General features: G+C 44.8%; 1 protein-coding gene and 1 pseudogene across 4 annotated transcripts in view; both read right to left on the bottom strand.

The window, feature by feature from the left end:
* RASAL2 (RAS protein activator like 2) overlaps positions 1–16,256 on the bottom strand; it is a 303,879-nt gene that overhangs the window by 12,731 nt on the left and 274,892 nt on the right. For 3 of the 4 annotated variants that reach the window (XM_040984310.1, XM_040984309.1, XM_040984312.1), the window contains 5 exons: positions 14,720–14,864; positions 13,841–14,077; positions 10,984–11,185; positions 8,810–9,009; positions 7,295–8,153 (listed from right to left, as the gene is read on the bottom strand). In XM_040984310.1, coding sequence (XP_040840244.1) covers positions 7,295–8,153; positions 8,810–9,009; positions 10,984–11,185; positions 13,841–14,077; positions 14,720–14,864 — 1,643 coding nt within the window. The remainder of the gene's footprint in view (positions 1–7,294; positions 8,154–8,809; positions 9,010–10,983; positions 11,186–13,840; positions 14,078–14,719; positions 14,865–16,256) is intronic. The other variant, XM_040984311.1, reaches the window with a different exon arrangement.
* On the bottom strand, positions 4,398–6,844 carry LOC121159223 (annotated as a pseudogene).

The following is a 16,256-nucleotide window of genomic DNA, read 5'->3' as shown; positions in this document are numbered from 1 at the left end:
GCTTTTTCTCTCTCAATAGGAAGCCAAGGTCTTACAATTGTTAACTAGTAATTTCTTTTGCTCAGTGGTCCAGATGCTATTAGGAACTAAGTTTCCTACTGATGATGTCATAATGAGTGAAAAAATGACAGCTAATTGCTCGTGCTAGAAAACATCTACTCAGAGATGAACACAAGCCAAAGACCTGATTAATCTTAAAATCACAAAGTGAGTTTGATGTTTGCATACATATATACATATGTATGTTTATAAATAAACTGTTGTATTTTTTCTAATATGTACTAAAATAACTACATGAATTAAATCATTTTTCTGCAAACACTTAAGTAATTCTGAAAATCCTACTTTGCGTGTATTAATGCATGGGACACGTAATAAAAGACAGATAACTATACACATCTAGACTGATCAGGAACAAACAAAATGGGCCACCAGGGCACTTTTTAAAGCACACGTCTCTTTACACACACATACCACATCCTCCCCTTGTTGGACTTGAAGAGCAGAGCATAAAACTTTGCTTTACTTTTGGCAAAGACAGACAGTAACAAGGGGCTTAGGTTATAATTTAATGTACATACACCTGCAAGGCAGAAGCAGCTGACACTGAGTCTTAAAAATGAGCAGAAAATCAATTTTTAAAGGACATTTTAGTTTAAAAAGACATTTTAGTTTTATATTCCTATCACTTATCCTGTGCACAAAGAGCACAGGAAAGCTGTGAAACCAGGGCTTTCTCCTCATCAGCGTCCTGAAATAGAGCGGCTGCTAAAAGGAATACCTGCTATTTAGAATGTATTACTTCAAGGCCCCTATCGCAACAGCTTTCCGGATATGCTGCTCAGAGGAACTTTCTGATTTGTGAAATAAAGGTATTCTTAGGAATGCGTAAAGAAGCGATCTTAGCTCTCAAAATCATATTAAGAACAATTATAAAGGCATTAAATAGGATGCAAAAACAAATGTTTATTCGTTCTATGAGAGTGGCAGTACTGAATTCCAGAAGAACTAATATAATGTCTAATGAATGAAGAGAAACCACTCAGTCAGAACTCATCATTTCGGTCTATTTCATTGGTTGCCTCTTATTTTCAGCCACTTTCTAATATACACTAGCATCCTGTTTAACAGGTTAAAATAACAAAATAAAATTGATAAAAGTCTCAGACCAACTTTAATTATTCCTTCTATTTGTAATAAAGTTTTGATAAAACCATAAAGATATGAAAAACAAATATGCTTTTATTACAAAGATGTCATTGTTTATTTGAAATACAGAGTTCCAAGGGAGAGAGGGGGAAGAGAGGGAGGGAAAGGGAGAGGAAGAGAGTGAGGTAGAGAGATCTTCCCCCAGTGACTACGATAGTCAGGGCTAACCAGGCTGGAGCCAGGAGCCAGGAGCTTCACTGAGGTCTCCCACATGTAGCAGAGGCACAAGAACACGAGCCCTCTATTGCTTTCCCAAGCACATGAACAGGGAACCGGATCAGAAGTGGAGCAGCCAGGCCATGGCACTGGCATTGTACATGTTGGCTCAGCCCACTGCACCACAATGCTAACCCCTGAGAAGCTATTAAATCAGAAATACTTATTTTACTAGGTTGGAAAAAAATAGAAGTGATTTCATTTCGAAGAAATCCGCCGAGTCTGAAGAAAGGGCTGACTAATGCATGAACTCCACGATCTCTCGAGAAGGTTGGCTAGCAGAGGGGTCAGCAACCCTCAGTTTGCCAACTGCAGTATTGTTATCAGAGGCCATGGCATAAGCTGATTTTAGAAGGCCTTTTCAAAACTGAGTTCCTAAGGTCGGGCAGCATGGTAAACCTGAACAACTCATATCATGTACATAAAGTGTATTATTTACGCAGAGAGCGGACAGTCATGAGAGACAAAACAGACAGCAACATGAGAAGTCCAAGTAGAGCATACAAAGGATTAAAAAAATGCAAATGATAGGTCCCTGAAAAAAAATCCATCTCTGTGTACTATTTCATTTCCTTTCTGCTTACCCCATGGAGAGCACAGAAGCTCGTCACACTGCCAACAATGGCTGCTCCTTTGTGCTACCATGCGAATGGAATTTGCATGGGACAAAGCCACTGATAATTACCGAGGCTACCGAACAATCCCCACAAAGAAATCCTCTAGCATTTGGGAGAGAATTCCCCTACACAATCTGCAATTAAAGCATTCAGAGGAATTTGCCTAAAAAAATGTGCTGATTGTACAGAAATTTTATGGAATGAGAATCCTACACAAGAAACAAAAGCAAGGAATAAAACAGCTAATGGCCTGGGTTCAAAAAAAAATGAACAGTCTTGGGTACAGAGAGCAAGGCCAGAACATCAGAAACCTGAGCAGTTAAAAGCCAGGGAGTCCTATGACAGCGTCAGCACCCACAGAGGCACAAAGACAAACATTTAAAGCTGTGTCTGCTGGGATGCCTCCCTGAGGCTCCGCCCCACACTCTCCCGTCCACCAATGGTTGTGGGGCAAAAATTAATATTTAAATTGGTTGTCAGAAGGCTGGCGATTTCATTTATAATACCTAGCAACAACTAGCTCGTATCATGGGGCACTGGGAATGGAGGGTAGCAGATATTGGGGGTAACAATACGGAGGAAGTTTGGGGAAGGGGTGGGTGAATCTTAGAACCTCTCAAACTGGGCCATAAAATGAAATTAAAAAGAAGATATTGGGGGAGTGGGTAAGCAGAATTTTTTTTTTTTAATTTTCCTTTTTTCCCCCAGGGATAGATCCAAGTTAACTTCTGAACAGGAGGCCTTTCCTCCGCCTGGCCCTCTGCCTCTCCGCGGGGTTCTCTAAGCCGGCCTCACCCACCGCACCCTCCAGCTACCCTCAGCGCCCCGACGTATGTGTCTTTCCACACAATATTCTATCTTTAAAATCAGTTCTAATTTTCTTCTCAATAAACACATCTAATTTTTTGAAAGTACTGATATAACTAGAGGCTGGTGGGCCAAAGCCATGCAAGAGAACAAATTCATGACATGATGATGGTCTCCTACAAACACACACTGCACACCCAGCAGGGCACTTCAAAACGGCAGCGGCAAACAGAGGTAAAGACAAGCTCATTTTGGTATAAAGGTGTTTCTTGAAACCATACATGTGAGGTGTCTTCCGAGACTGTGGAGCAGTGGGTTTCCAGCCCGGCAGCTGAGACTCCTCCACTCCAGGGAGCAGCTGAGTTCCAGCCGCGCCTGCAGCCCCTGCCGGTGACAGCTCCTGTACACTCCCGCTCCCCACCCGAGAGACCCTGCTGGGCTGCTGGCCCAGACCCAGTCTCTGTGGAGAGCCCGACAGTGGGGTCCTCCTCTGTCCCCATCTTTCTGCCTCTCAACAAAACAACAACAACAACAAATAAAAATGTATGGATTTTAAAATTTCTGTATCAAAATATTTCCTTATTATTTAACTTTCCATGAGCTTTTTATTTTATTTTTTTTCAGTTCTAAAGAGCTTTAATAAGAGAAAAGCCTAGGGCCCAGTGGCATGGCCTAGCGGCTAAAGTCCTCTCCTTGAACACGCCAGGATCCCATATGGGCGCCGGTTCTAATCCCGGCAGCTCCATTTCCCATCCAGCTCCCTGCTTGTGGCCTGGGAAAGCAGTCGAGGACAGCCCAATGCTTTGGGACCCTGCACCCATGTGGGAGACCTGGAGGAGGTTCCCGGCTCCTGATCAGCATAGCACCGGCCGTTGTGCTCACTTGGGGAGTGAATCATTGGACAGAAGATCTTCCTCTCTATCTCTCCTCCTCTCTGTATAACTGACTTTGTAATAAAAATAAATAAATCTTAAAAGAAAAGCCTCACAGTTTCCAAATGTCCATCAAAAAGATAGAACGAATATTAATCATGTTGGTATTAGGAAGAAATAAAATTAAAGGATAAAGGGCCCGGCGTGATAGCATAGTGGTTAAAGTCCATGCCTTGCACATACTGGGATCCCATATAGGCGCTAGTTCTAGTTCCGGTAGTCCCACTTCCCATCCAGCTCCCTGCTTGTGGCCTGGGAAAGCAATCGAGATGGCCTAAAGCCTTGGGACCCTGCACCCATGTGGGAGACCTAGAGGAAGCTCCTGGCTCCTGGTTTTGGATTGGCTCAGCTCCAGCCATTACGGCAGCTTGGGGAGTGAACCAGCGGATGGATGATCTTCCTCTGTCTCTCTTCCTCTCTGTATATCCGTCTTTTCAATTAAAAAAATTAAAGGATAAAAAAGAGGGAGAAATGATGAAGGCTGATAACTGTTCTCATCCATAAAGACACTTTCTCAGGTAACAACTCCTGTTACAGCAACGGACACGCAGCAACCAGGGAGCCGGCCACAGCTGCCGCAGACGCAGCATCGGGCAGTGAGGTGCAGTCACACTGTTTAGGAGTGGCTTGCTTAAACGTTGAAGAAGTGAGACTTCATCCTTGTCAAAGACGGCCACCTCCGTGGGACATTCGGAGCACAGCACCACGCCCGTGTCCACCTGCGGCACGCGTCTTCCTGGTTAGACCTCATCTTCTTTCTGCCTCGCCATTTCTTCCTGTTCTCCGGCCTTGGTACCTTAGAACCTCCTCACTGCTGATAGAGCACTTCGTCCCGAACATGGCTCTATGCTGAGTTCTGTAAGATTCACGCGTCTGGCAGTGCAGGCACAGGGTGGTCCTGAGGCAGGGCAGCGCAGCACAGTGTCACTACTGGGAGCCGGCTGCTGTTGCAGCGTGGTCTCTGCAGGCCAAATCCACAGCAACCCCTTCTCTGTGCATCAACCCAGCCTGGTCTCTGTCGTCGTTTTCAAGATCGCACAGTAACTCATCCTTTGTTGGAATCCTGTATCGTTTCTTCTTTTTCTTCTTGGTCTCCCCTGCTGCTCTGTCTTCTTCCTCAGAATCAGAATCAAAATCTATGTCATCATAGTACTTCGTCACAACCGTCCTACTTTTCCCACTTCCAGAGGAAGGCCCTGTTCCCAGCGAGGATCACTTGTCTCCCACTGTTGTTACAGTAGAGTTTAACTCAGCTTCCATTTCTTTTTCAAATCCATCTTCACTAGATGATTCACTTTCTCCAGTGAGACATTCTCTGAGCAGTTTTCGCTTCTGTGTGCAGTTCCACGTAAAAGCACACCCACTTCATCTTCAGGCTGCTCCAAGCCGGGTTCTTGTCGCTGGCCTCTTGCACTGCATGGGGGTCGTTGTCACCCGATGGCCGGATCAGGTGGCCACACGCACCCTCGGTCTTCACTTGCGTCGCTCTTCACTTGTGGAGCCTCCCCAAAGAGTCTCTGCTTTTTGTTTTTATTCATTTATTTTTAAATATTTACTCAGAGGCACATTAAAGGAGAGACAGGAAAGACCTTCCATCCGCTGGTTCACTCCCTAAATGACTTCAATGGCTGGAGCTGAGCGGCGTTCCCTTCTGGTTTCCTGTTGGGGTGCAGGGACCCTGGAGTTGAGCCCTCTGCTGTGCCCCAGGCCATAGGCAGGGACTGAAACGGAACAGCTGGGACACAATGCTGGCAGTGCAGGCTGAGGAGTACCCTGATGAGTCGCCATGCTGGCCCCTAAGACTGATTTTGTTTTTACTGGAAAAACACAGTTACAGAGAGAAAAGGAAAGACAGAAGAATCTTCCATCTACTGGTTCGCTCCCCAAATGGCTGTAAAAGCCAGAGCTGGACCTCTCTGAAGCCAGGAGCCAGGAGCTTCCAGCGGGTCTCCCACGTGGGTGCAGGGTCCCAGGGATTTGAGCCATCCTCCACTGACTTCCCAGGTACAATAGCAGGGATCTGGATCAGAAAAGGAATAGCCAGGATTTGAACCAGTGCCCATACAGGATGAAATTGTGGCAGAGGCTTAGCTAATTCCACCCTTGTATCAGCCCCTTCCATAAACTTTTTTGAATTATGGCCTATATTTACACATATACAGATTACATACATGAAATATATATACACACACATATATGTACATGTATACATATAAATGTATATAAAAGGCATATTTCCCCTCTTTCTTTAGCTGAAAATATTTAGTAAATCAACTGGATCGGTGACATTTTAGAAAATGTAACAAAATGAAAATTTAAAAATTAAGAATGCCCAGAGAGCAGTTCTGTCCAAAAGTTTGCTCTCAGAATCTGCTTAACTTTGTTATGGTTTTTATTCCTTCTTTAACTTCTGTATCCTGGATTCTGTAAATGTTTCACTATTTTTAAAAGACAACAAAGTAGGGGAAAAGGATCTCATTGGAGTTGAGGCAGAAGCAGTTAAATGAAAATCATACAAACATACCACAGACACACACTGGGATGTAGTGCATAAAACAATGTGGCACCGAGGCTTCCAGTCGCAAAACTCCCTAGTACTTACAAAGCACAATCAGGCTCCCCAAAACTCAATGAATTCAACAAAACTTTTTAGGGGAAAATATCTGTCGATGACAGGTACACATGGAGGTATTTCAGAAAGTTTGTGGAGACATGGAAGTAATAGATAAACTTATTTCAGCACAAAAGAATTTATTTTTAGAGCCAGCCATGGTTTCTTTCATTTTTTTAAAAACCTTTTTGAAGTGCCCTCACTTCTGCGTGTGTATGTTCTTAAGGTTATTTCATTTCAAAGAATAAAGTACAGACTGGCACCTCAAAATCTAACATGTAAGGTAGAAATGACTGGGTTACTGGCAAACATTTCTATTTGTCGCAAAAACAGTTTGGAAATTGTCATGTGTGCAGAGCGGGGGGACACCGGCTCGGGCTGTGTGTGTGTGTGCTTAGGGTGCGCGTCAACCCCGTGAGTCTATCCTCTGGCCCTCTGCGGCACCTGTCCATCGGGCGTTCAGGGGACACACGGATGGGACTGGCGATTTCCACGGGGAGTTGGGGAATAAAATGGGAGCAGTGACTTTACATTCTTGTCTTAGAACACAAAACTTTATTCTGGAAGCTTAAGGAAAAGAAAATTAGGATTAATTTTCACAGTGTTAAAATACGCTGTGGTTGCCTTTGCCTACAGATCTCTGTAAGTATTTAACTCAGCACAGCTCTGTGCCAGGTACTGGCTGAGGCAGGCGGGGCCTCGGAGAGGTCAAGGCCTCAGTGAGTCAGGGCTTGAGGTACTGAGCTCAAGCACCTTCTGCTGCCTCCCTGAGCAGGGAGCCTCCCGGCCACTCGCTCCCTCCAGAACAAGACTGGGACTTGGAAAGCCAACAGCAATGGGATTGCCAATGGTTTACATTTACAGGTGGACCGACAGAAGCCAGCCCCTAGAGCGCCCCCTACCTGCTGGGTCTGCTGCCTCTGGATCGCCCTCACTTTGGGCACAGGGCTCTCCCGGGAGGAAGAGGATTGCTGCCTGGAGCGGCTCCCGTTCTGCACAGGTTCGGCCACCAGCGCCGCGGACGTCACCGACATGCCCCCCGTGCTCCGCAGGGAGGCGCTGTGCGGCAGGGAGGCCGGCGCTTTGGCTCGGGCGCCCAGCCCAGCCTGGTCCATCTTTCGGATTTGGGTCTGCCCGGTGCTGTTCTGTCGCGGTAGAGCCAGGGGTATGTGTCTGTCGGGCACGGTGTGCCGCCTGAAGTCCTCGCTCTGCGTGCTGCGCCTGGTGAAGTCCTCCATGCTGCTGTTGCTGGGCCCACTGAGTTTGAAGTCCTCACTGTTGCTTTGGCTTCGGGAACTGGCAGTGCTGAGGTTCTCCAAGCTGGAATCCACAGAGGCCTTTGGCATGGACGGAATCGGGTTACTGAGGTGGTAGACGGGGTTTTGGAAGGACAGGGGCTGGAGGCTGCCTGGTTGGTTCAAGGCTGGGTGCAGGGGCCTTCTCACTTGGGGTGCACTCTGGGGGGTGCTCTGGGACTCGCGCAGCTGTTTGATGCTGGCCACCTGGGTGATGGAAAGCTGGCTTCCGGCCAGGCGCACGGGCACGTCAAGCATGATGGACCCACGCTCGCCCTGGGCAGCGTGAGTGTCCTGCAGGTCCATGAGCGAGATGCTCCGACCGTTCGGAAGGCTGCTTTCCTTCTCGTCCTTCTCAGAGTAAGTCATGCTCTGGGAGGAGGCTTGCTGCACCAGCAGCAATGTTCTTCCTCGGAAATAGCTGTCGGTGTGGTCCTGGCTGGGAGACTTGAGCTTGTGCAAATCACTGCGGAAAAGGAAAGAACTAGTAACTCGTGAGGCCAATTCACCAGTCAGGTGTACAAACTCTTCTGAAGGGTCACTGGGCCCAGCAAGGTCACTTCCATTTCTCTGCAAATTATGACTCCATCACTACAGTTCTTAGAATAAAATCCTGCATATTTAAATAACACTGTGTAGACCATCGCATCACTGTCTTCAACTTTTACTAGAATCCCAATAATTCTAGAGTGAGCTCTAAAATCCTACCAAGGGATTGCAATTCATACTGAATGAGATCTACTCCAGTCTTTAAGAGGTGCTCCAAGTGCACAAACCAGGGACCCAGTTCCGAAAGCAGCAGCGCCGGCGCTGTGTCTGCTTGTCCAGCTAACCAGCCGGCCATAAAAAGATTTCTAACTGGTGGTCTCCAGAGTGAAACCATCAACGTCACAGCCTTCATCCAAGCAGGGCATAGATTTGCTTACGCACTCAATGAATCTAACTCTACGCTATCATCCCAGAAAATAAATTATCCTGGATTCTGTGGATTATGACAAACTTCTGGGTTTGTCTCAGGTCAGACAATTATTTACAACTGCTGAAAACGTTTCAAGCTGTAAATCCAACATATAAATAAGTTCAACAGGTTTCTGCCAAATGTCAGCATTATTTCTCCCGTACCTGTCAGTGGGGTCTTCAAATATTTTCTGCAGCCCGGAGGAGAGGCTTCCACTGACATTTGGACTCGAGCTATGCTCAGTGAAACGTCTCAGTTGCTGCTGTATTGGCGTAGGGTTAGTCAGAGACTTGGTAATATCGGAAAGAACTCGAGGGAGAGGCCCCAGCTTTGCCACGGTCGCCTGTAGGAAGGAATTTTCACCCTAATTGGACAACAAGCATTGCGACATCCACCACAGGTTGTTGTGGCGGCCATGGTGCGCGTTGATGGAGGGGTGTGTTGGAGGGAAGGGTGGGTGATTGCGCATGGGGGTGGCAGGTTCATAATGCATTGTTATGGAGCAGCAGAACCATGGCGTCGATGAATGGAGGAGGCGAGACAAGGTGCAGCGGACATTGAGGAAAGAAAGGAAATAGAAATTAGGATTATGCAAATAAAAATTAAAAGACATGCTCAAAACAACCAAACTATTGCCATTCCAACTAAAACAGGCATGCAAAGCAAACTGAATCGGTGGAAGGCTAGCCGACCAGGGTGGGGGAGGGTACTGGAAGAGCCAAACACCTTCAAACCAAAGGCAGCTTCAAGACCACAGGAGTGTCCGTGTGATTAAACTTCCAAAGGAAAGGGGGTCGTGTGAGTAAGAGATGCATGCCAGCAAGCAGGGAGGTGCTGCATTCGGGACCCCAGGGCACTACAGGGCACGGCCAAAGCTGCCATTCACTGTCCCACTCGGATCCTGGGAACCCTGACCTGCTGCCAGTAAGCCACTGTCATTTCCTTTTTCTTTGAAACAGTAAAATCAGATAAACTGTAGGAGATGCATTTCTAGGTTTTCAGAACTAAATACTGACTTTTGAGGAGGGCATGATCACTCTGAATAAACCGGGCCTGTTTCATAAAGATCACGGCAGAGTCCACCGTAGTTGTTCAAATAAGAGTAACACTCCAGTGCCTCCTTCACTACTCTCATATTTCTCTTTTTTTGGAATTCTTACTCCTATGGGTCTCACAGCGCCCTCATCTGTTGGGAAGTTTTAACGGCTGCTTATGGGCGCTCTTTGTCTTCTGAACAACCAAGACTTCCTCGCCGCTCCAGTGGTACAAACGCCATCTGAAGGAGGCCTGTCCTTGCTCCACGGAGCTGGGTCATGCTCCCTCAGCAGGGCTAGGACTTCGCATCTCGGGGTCATTTCAACGTGCAAGCAGTATGGGGGGATACAGGACAGCTGACTGTTGGAATGTTCTCAACACTGGGGCACACACTGGGTTTGTGCTTCTTTAGGAAGGCGGTCTTTGCTCATGCAATATATTTCCTTACAGATTCTAATGGACAAGAGAAAAATGGGGAAAAAATACAGGCACGTATGTGTCCTTATTATGGAAAAATAGTTTTGTCTTTTGAGTTATTCTGACATACCAATACACATGTTCATAAAATATGTGCATCAAATACAAATGCCGATAAACACTTGGGATAAACCTAGCCAAAGCTGATGAGGGGATTTCCCACCACAAAATTGACTTCTTTTTGTGGTGTTCAAGAAAATGATTGGCATGTTACACATTAACTTGTAAATATGGCACACAACAAAATACTTGGGTGTTGGCCATCAAGTAAATGATTAAAATTGACAAAATTCTGCGTTCTTCATTTATAACTGCAGAGAAAAATAATCAGGATTTTTGAGACCACATATGATTTTTAGCTCTAATAACTATATCAAATCTGGAAATAATAAAGTGTTTTATTCAATAGTAGAACATTTAGCATTAATAATTATATCAAGACTTGAAAAATAAAAATGCTTTTTTCCTGGGTAAAGTTACGTAAACCTGATAAACTCAGTATTTCCCTAATTCTAAACTTCACTAAGAAATCAGTACATCAGGTTCATCAATTGTGTGAGAATCAGGCTGCTTTACCAGTATTTAATGTTAGTCCCTCGGCAAGTTTTCAGAAATGTGTTATATATAAATTGAACTTCATGGCTTTCTAGAATCTCGTGGTTGCATATTGCATATTTTATTCAGAACTGACAGCCATTTAGGCCTAGCCTTCCAGGGCAAAGTAGGCTGTGCTCCAGCAGTGGCAAGGGTGAGGACAGACACTCCCAGAATTCAGGGCCATCGTAGCTCGCTCTGTCATCTCTCATTAGGCAACCACCTACTTTACCTTATCAAGTTGGGAAACTACTTCCCACAGTAAGGAATGTAAAACCGAAAGTTCTCGGCCCAGATCAATGTAACCATCAAAGCCTGGCGTGTTTGAGATGGTGTCTGGATTAGAGATTTCCAAAAGAAAGCGCTTCATTCCACCCCATTCGTGTTCTAAAAAATCATTCATGAATGCCATGTATTCCTCTTTGTTACCAAACCTAAAAGGAAGAGAGTGAGAAAATGAGAAAGGGCATGTTTAAGCCAAGGTACTCATCATTTTGAGTTGATTTCACACATGGCTGTAAAACTTACATATTTATAGAAATAATGACTGTTTGTACTATCTGTAAGTAAGAAATACTAAAACACACTTCCTTAGTATGACTTTAATGCATACTCAAGGACTCTGAAGAACTTTCCCCTTCTATAATATGAAGCCACGCTGTTTATTCTGTTTTCCTGGCATTTGAAGATCTTTCAAATATAGCCCTTACTTACCACTCAAATAAATGCTCCCCAGTAAAAACCCTTCAGTATTGCTGGCCTCTTCAAAGACTTCCAAATGTATGGCACAGCAGCCTCTCCTATCTGCAAGCCTTCCCAGCTGATACGTGAAACTCTGCACAGTACCGAACCCTACATACACTATGTTTTTCCTACCTACATCTAAATGACAGACTCTAACCCTCTCCCATAAGGAAAGCACTTTCCGACCTCTCTTGGGCAGATGTGAATGGCTAGCACTCGTGTGCTTTGTAGCAAAGCCAGGGCTACCTGCATATAACAACGTGACACTGCCATAGCTGATCTAACAACCAACCCAGCCGCTAAGGGACTGACTGGTGAAAAACATATACAGCCTGGGTACATCAGAAAAGAATACTTCACACCCTGGCAGAGGCTCAGCATGCTGCATGCAACTTGAAAATTATTTATATTTCTGAAATTTGGTATTTGCAGGTTGCGCTTGATCACAGGTAACTGAAGTCAAAAATGCAACCGACCAAGGGGAGGGAACATTGCTGGATTCTTCTCCAAGCTTTGTTCTTGTTGCTTGTTTCTGCTATGGAAGAACTGCCAGTCTGACTGGACTCCAGCTTTTTCGAGCCTACCATAAGTCTGTAAAACGTGTCCCACAATTGAGGCCCGGCACGGTGGCGCAAGTGGTTAAGGTCCTCGCCTAGCATGCCCGGGATCCCATATGGGCGCCGGTTCTAGTCCCGGCAGCCCCGCTTCCTTTCCAGCTCCCTGCCTGTGGCCTGGGAAAGCAGTCGAGGACAGCCCAAAGCTTTGGGAACCTGCACCCGCGTGGGAGACCCGGAAGAGGCTCCTGGCTTCGGATCAGCATAGCATCGGCCCGTTGCGCTCACTTGGGGAGTGAATCATCGGATGGAAGATCTTCCTCTCTGTCTCTCCTCTCTGTATATCCGCCTTTCCAATCAAAAAATAATAAAAATAAATCTTAAAAAAAAAATGTGTCCCACAATTGACAAGAATTAATTTTTACCAGAATAGCCCAAACACAGGTATACAAGTGTATTTCCATATGGGTTTTTGCACAGGACACATAAACTTACAACAGTGCTCTTCTAGAAAGCCACTATTTACTAGAGAACTATCTGTTGTCTGTTTCATTGAAGCTTTTTTTTTTTTTTTTACTTATTTTATTGGAAAGTAAGATTTACAGAGAGAAGGAGATTAAGAGAGAAAGATCTTCCGTCCGTTGGTTTACTCCCCAGGTAGTCCCAACAGCAGGAGCTGAACCAATCTGAAGCTAGGAGTCAAGAGCCTCTTCCAGGTCTCCCACATGGGTGCAGGGTCCCAAGGCTTTGGACCGTCCTTGACTGCTTTCCCAAGCCACAGCAGGGAGCTGGAAGGGAAGTGGAGCCGCCGGAATACGAACTGGCACTCGTATGGGATCCTGGCAGTTGCAAGGCAAGGATTTAACCACTAGGCTACTGTGCTGGGCTCTGAGACTCCTTTTTTTCTTCAATATATTGTAATGCAAACTTGTCTTTAAGATGCAATATTGAGTTAATCTGTGATGAATTTTGCAAGTGCTAGCTCATGTATGGTCATGTCTTAGAATAATTTAAATGATAAAATTAATAAAATTTATGGATTAAAAGATCTGAAAACAATGAAAAGTGGAAAGAAGAAATTGTGGGTGTACTGATCTTAGCTACACAGACATTATCTGTTGTTTGCATTCTTGAGTACCTTTCTCCTAATTAAAAAAAAAAAACTTTCAACCAATATACAAGTTAGGGAATACGCAATGAACATCCACATGCCACTCCGATGTGAAATCCTCCTGGTACTATTGTTGCCAAGTTGGCCTGCATGCCATGTCTACATGGATGCACATACACTTTTTAAGATCCAAATTAAAGTTGTGAGAATTGTATTTAGACTCTAAGCACGGACAGCCAGTCCCCGTCCCATCTTTTGCATTTTCCTCAACACTGTCCTTTGTGGAGTGGCCAGAATACACGCACGCGGCTGCTCTTTCACTCTCGTTCACAGTGGGATGCCTGCGTTTTTACAATGCCAGGGGAGCAGCACAGAAACCATTCTTTATCTACTCCCTTTTTCTTTTGGCCAAAACATTCTTCTTAGCACTCTTCACTCAATATTACATCTGCAACCCTTTACCTATTACCAAATATTCTTTGTAGATACTGCAGTGGCTGCCAATATTCCCTTTATGTACAACAGATTACTTAACACAGAAGATGTGCTTGATTTTTGGCTATTTTTATTAATATCACAATGAAAATATGAATGGTAAGATTACCTCCTAATCTAAATGTTAGCCCCTATATATTACTTAAACAACGTACTTTGTCAGCGGCTATGGTAATATCACCTACTTGGCAAAGTTGGCCAGGTTCTGGATGACCTTGGCAATCAGTGTAAGCGTCCGAGAGGTGCGGTCGTCAGGATACTCCTGCATGAGGTTGAAAAGGCTGGGAGACATGATGGCTGGGCACAGGAAGCGCAGGAACAACGAGGCACTGATGAGTCGCTCACTGATGTCCTGCTTGCCACGGTTCAGGCACTGCTGCTTCCATGACGCGAACACTTCTTTCAATTCTCGGGGGAAAACACTGGAGAAGGGAAAAAAATACCCCAACCCCGTAAGCGTAAAGTACCAAACCCCAGGCAGCACAAAGGATGCCACCTGACCCACCCACCTTCGCCCTGGAGCCAAACTCTGAGGACCCAGCAGACCCAGGAGGGCAGCTCTGCCTGGTCCACGCCTAGGAGGTGGGAGCAAGTTCACAGGGGCCAGATGGAGGCGGAGAGCCCAAAGCTATAAAACTCTGCGTTAGTGCAAAAGTAATCTTGCCCAGTTAAAAAAAAAATGACACAAGGCTCCTGACTAACCAATTTGGTTTAATATAGCTCACTATAGTCTCCAAATATTCTTCATCAAAAAACCTTCTAAAACCTCACCAATTGCTGGAATAGGAGAAATGACCAAAATTCATGACACAGCTATTGAACACCAGACAATATTTTAGAAAGCCAGAAAAATGATTTTGCTATTAGGGGACACAGTTCCAATATTCTTGGAAAGATTAATATATACGTATCAGCAATTCTTTTTTCAATGGAGATCTAGATTTTAAACAAAACTGTGTTAGGGGAACTTTTAGCTTTTGGTTGAGAAATAACACTGCAATGATGCTTATGTGGAAAAGAGTGCAGCTGGATTAAGCAGGGATGAAGCACAGGTGCCAGCCCACCAGTAGGAGTTGATGATCTTGCAGAAAGCCAGCTCACAGCACATCTTCAGGTTGCTCTGATGATCTATTAGCTCGCTGGAGGAACACTTGCTGGGATCCACTTCACAGTTCTCATCCGACTCATACAATGCTTTGATGAACTCCCCTATTGAAGGAGAAGATGAGAAATAGTACAACTATAATTACAATGTTTTCCAGAAAGAAGACAGAGATCTCGGATTTCTCTCCAAAATGCATATTGGGGAATTGTTTTCACAGAATAATATGGAGGGCAGAAAGGACTGCCCATGAAAGGTCATTGCTGCAGAACCCAAGCATTAGGCCATCTCATATATCAATAGGTTTATTTTCCTTATCCTGGAAGAGGAATAATGGTCACCATTAAAATGATCATCACAGTAGTTATAAAAAAATCATAACAATATGACTATAAGCAATGCAGTACTATTTATATGAAACTTACAAACGTGTTTAATTACCACAAACTTGCTATTAGTTATAGGGATTTCTCTTCCAGAGTGACTAATGTTTTCATTATTCGAGAACATGTACCCAGGCCCAATTGAACTGACACCTAAGCTTTTTTTTTTTTTTAAAGAATTATTTATTTTTCTTGGGAAGGCAGATCAGATTTATGGAGAAAAGGAGAGACAGAGAGAAAGATCTTCTATCTACTGACTCACTCCCCAAATGGTTGCAACTGCCAAAATTGAGCTGACCTGAAGCCAGGAGTCAGGAGCTTCTTCTTGGTCTCCAATGCAGGTACAAGAGTCCCAAGGCTTTGGGCTGTCCCCTGCTGCTTTCCCAGGCCACAGCAGGGAGCTGGATGGGAAGTGGGGCAGCAGGACATGAACCGGTGCCCATGGGATCCTAGCACTTGCAAAGTGGGGATTTAGCCCTTGAGCCATTGCACCTGACTTGACACCTAGGATTTTCAGTTGGTTGCTAATGTTGGTGCCAAAACTAGAATCAAGTGAGTGTCTCTGGACTTACTTCTCATGATGGGGACATGCATCCAATCATGTACAAAACTGTTTCAGAAAATCTCTTTGTACAAACCACACGTGCTTGTCAATATAAGTCGGGAAAGCTCCCCTGCTGGGTTAAGTGAGTAAAGCCACCATGTGGGGTTCCAGCATTCACATGGTGTTGCTTCAAGTCTCAGTCACTGCACTTCTGACTGCGCTCCTGCTAATGTGCTAATGTTCAAGCTTCAGTTGTTTTATTTGTAAAACAGTGCTAATAAGATCCAACTGGCACTGTTGTGGTGATGACTGGAAATTACACATGAAAAGCATCCAATATTGCGCAAGGCATTTACCAGGACTCCACAAAAAAAGTATGGTTTCACATAAGCTAAGCAACTTTAAAATAATTTTCATGGAATGAAATGGCCAAAACTAGGATACTTTAAACAACGTCACCAATTCTTCCAAGACACTTATCTTCAAGATGTTCTCCATATCTCCTATCCTATGTGGCTCTACAAAATCTACATTTAAAAGGCACTTGAATCCAAAACAAAGCAATCAGTGTC

The sequence above is a fragment of the Ochotona curzoniae genome, unplaced genomic scaffold, assembly GCF_017591425.1.
Source record: "Ochotona curzoniae isolate NIBS_2020 unplaced genomic scaffold, NIBS_Ocur_1.0 contig_4105, whole genome shotgun sequence".
Classification (NCBI taxonomy): domain Eukaryota; kingdom Metazoa; phylum Chordata; class Mammalia; order Lagomorpha; family Ochotonidae; genus Ochotona; species Ochotona curzoniae.
The sequence above is the reverse complement of the archived record's forward strand: the minus strand, read 5'-3'. Positions and strand labels throughout refer to the sequence as shown.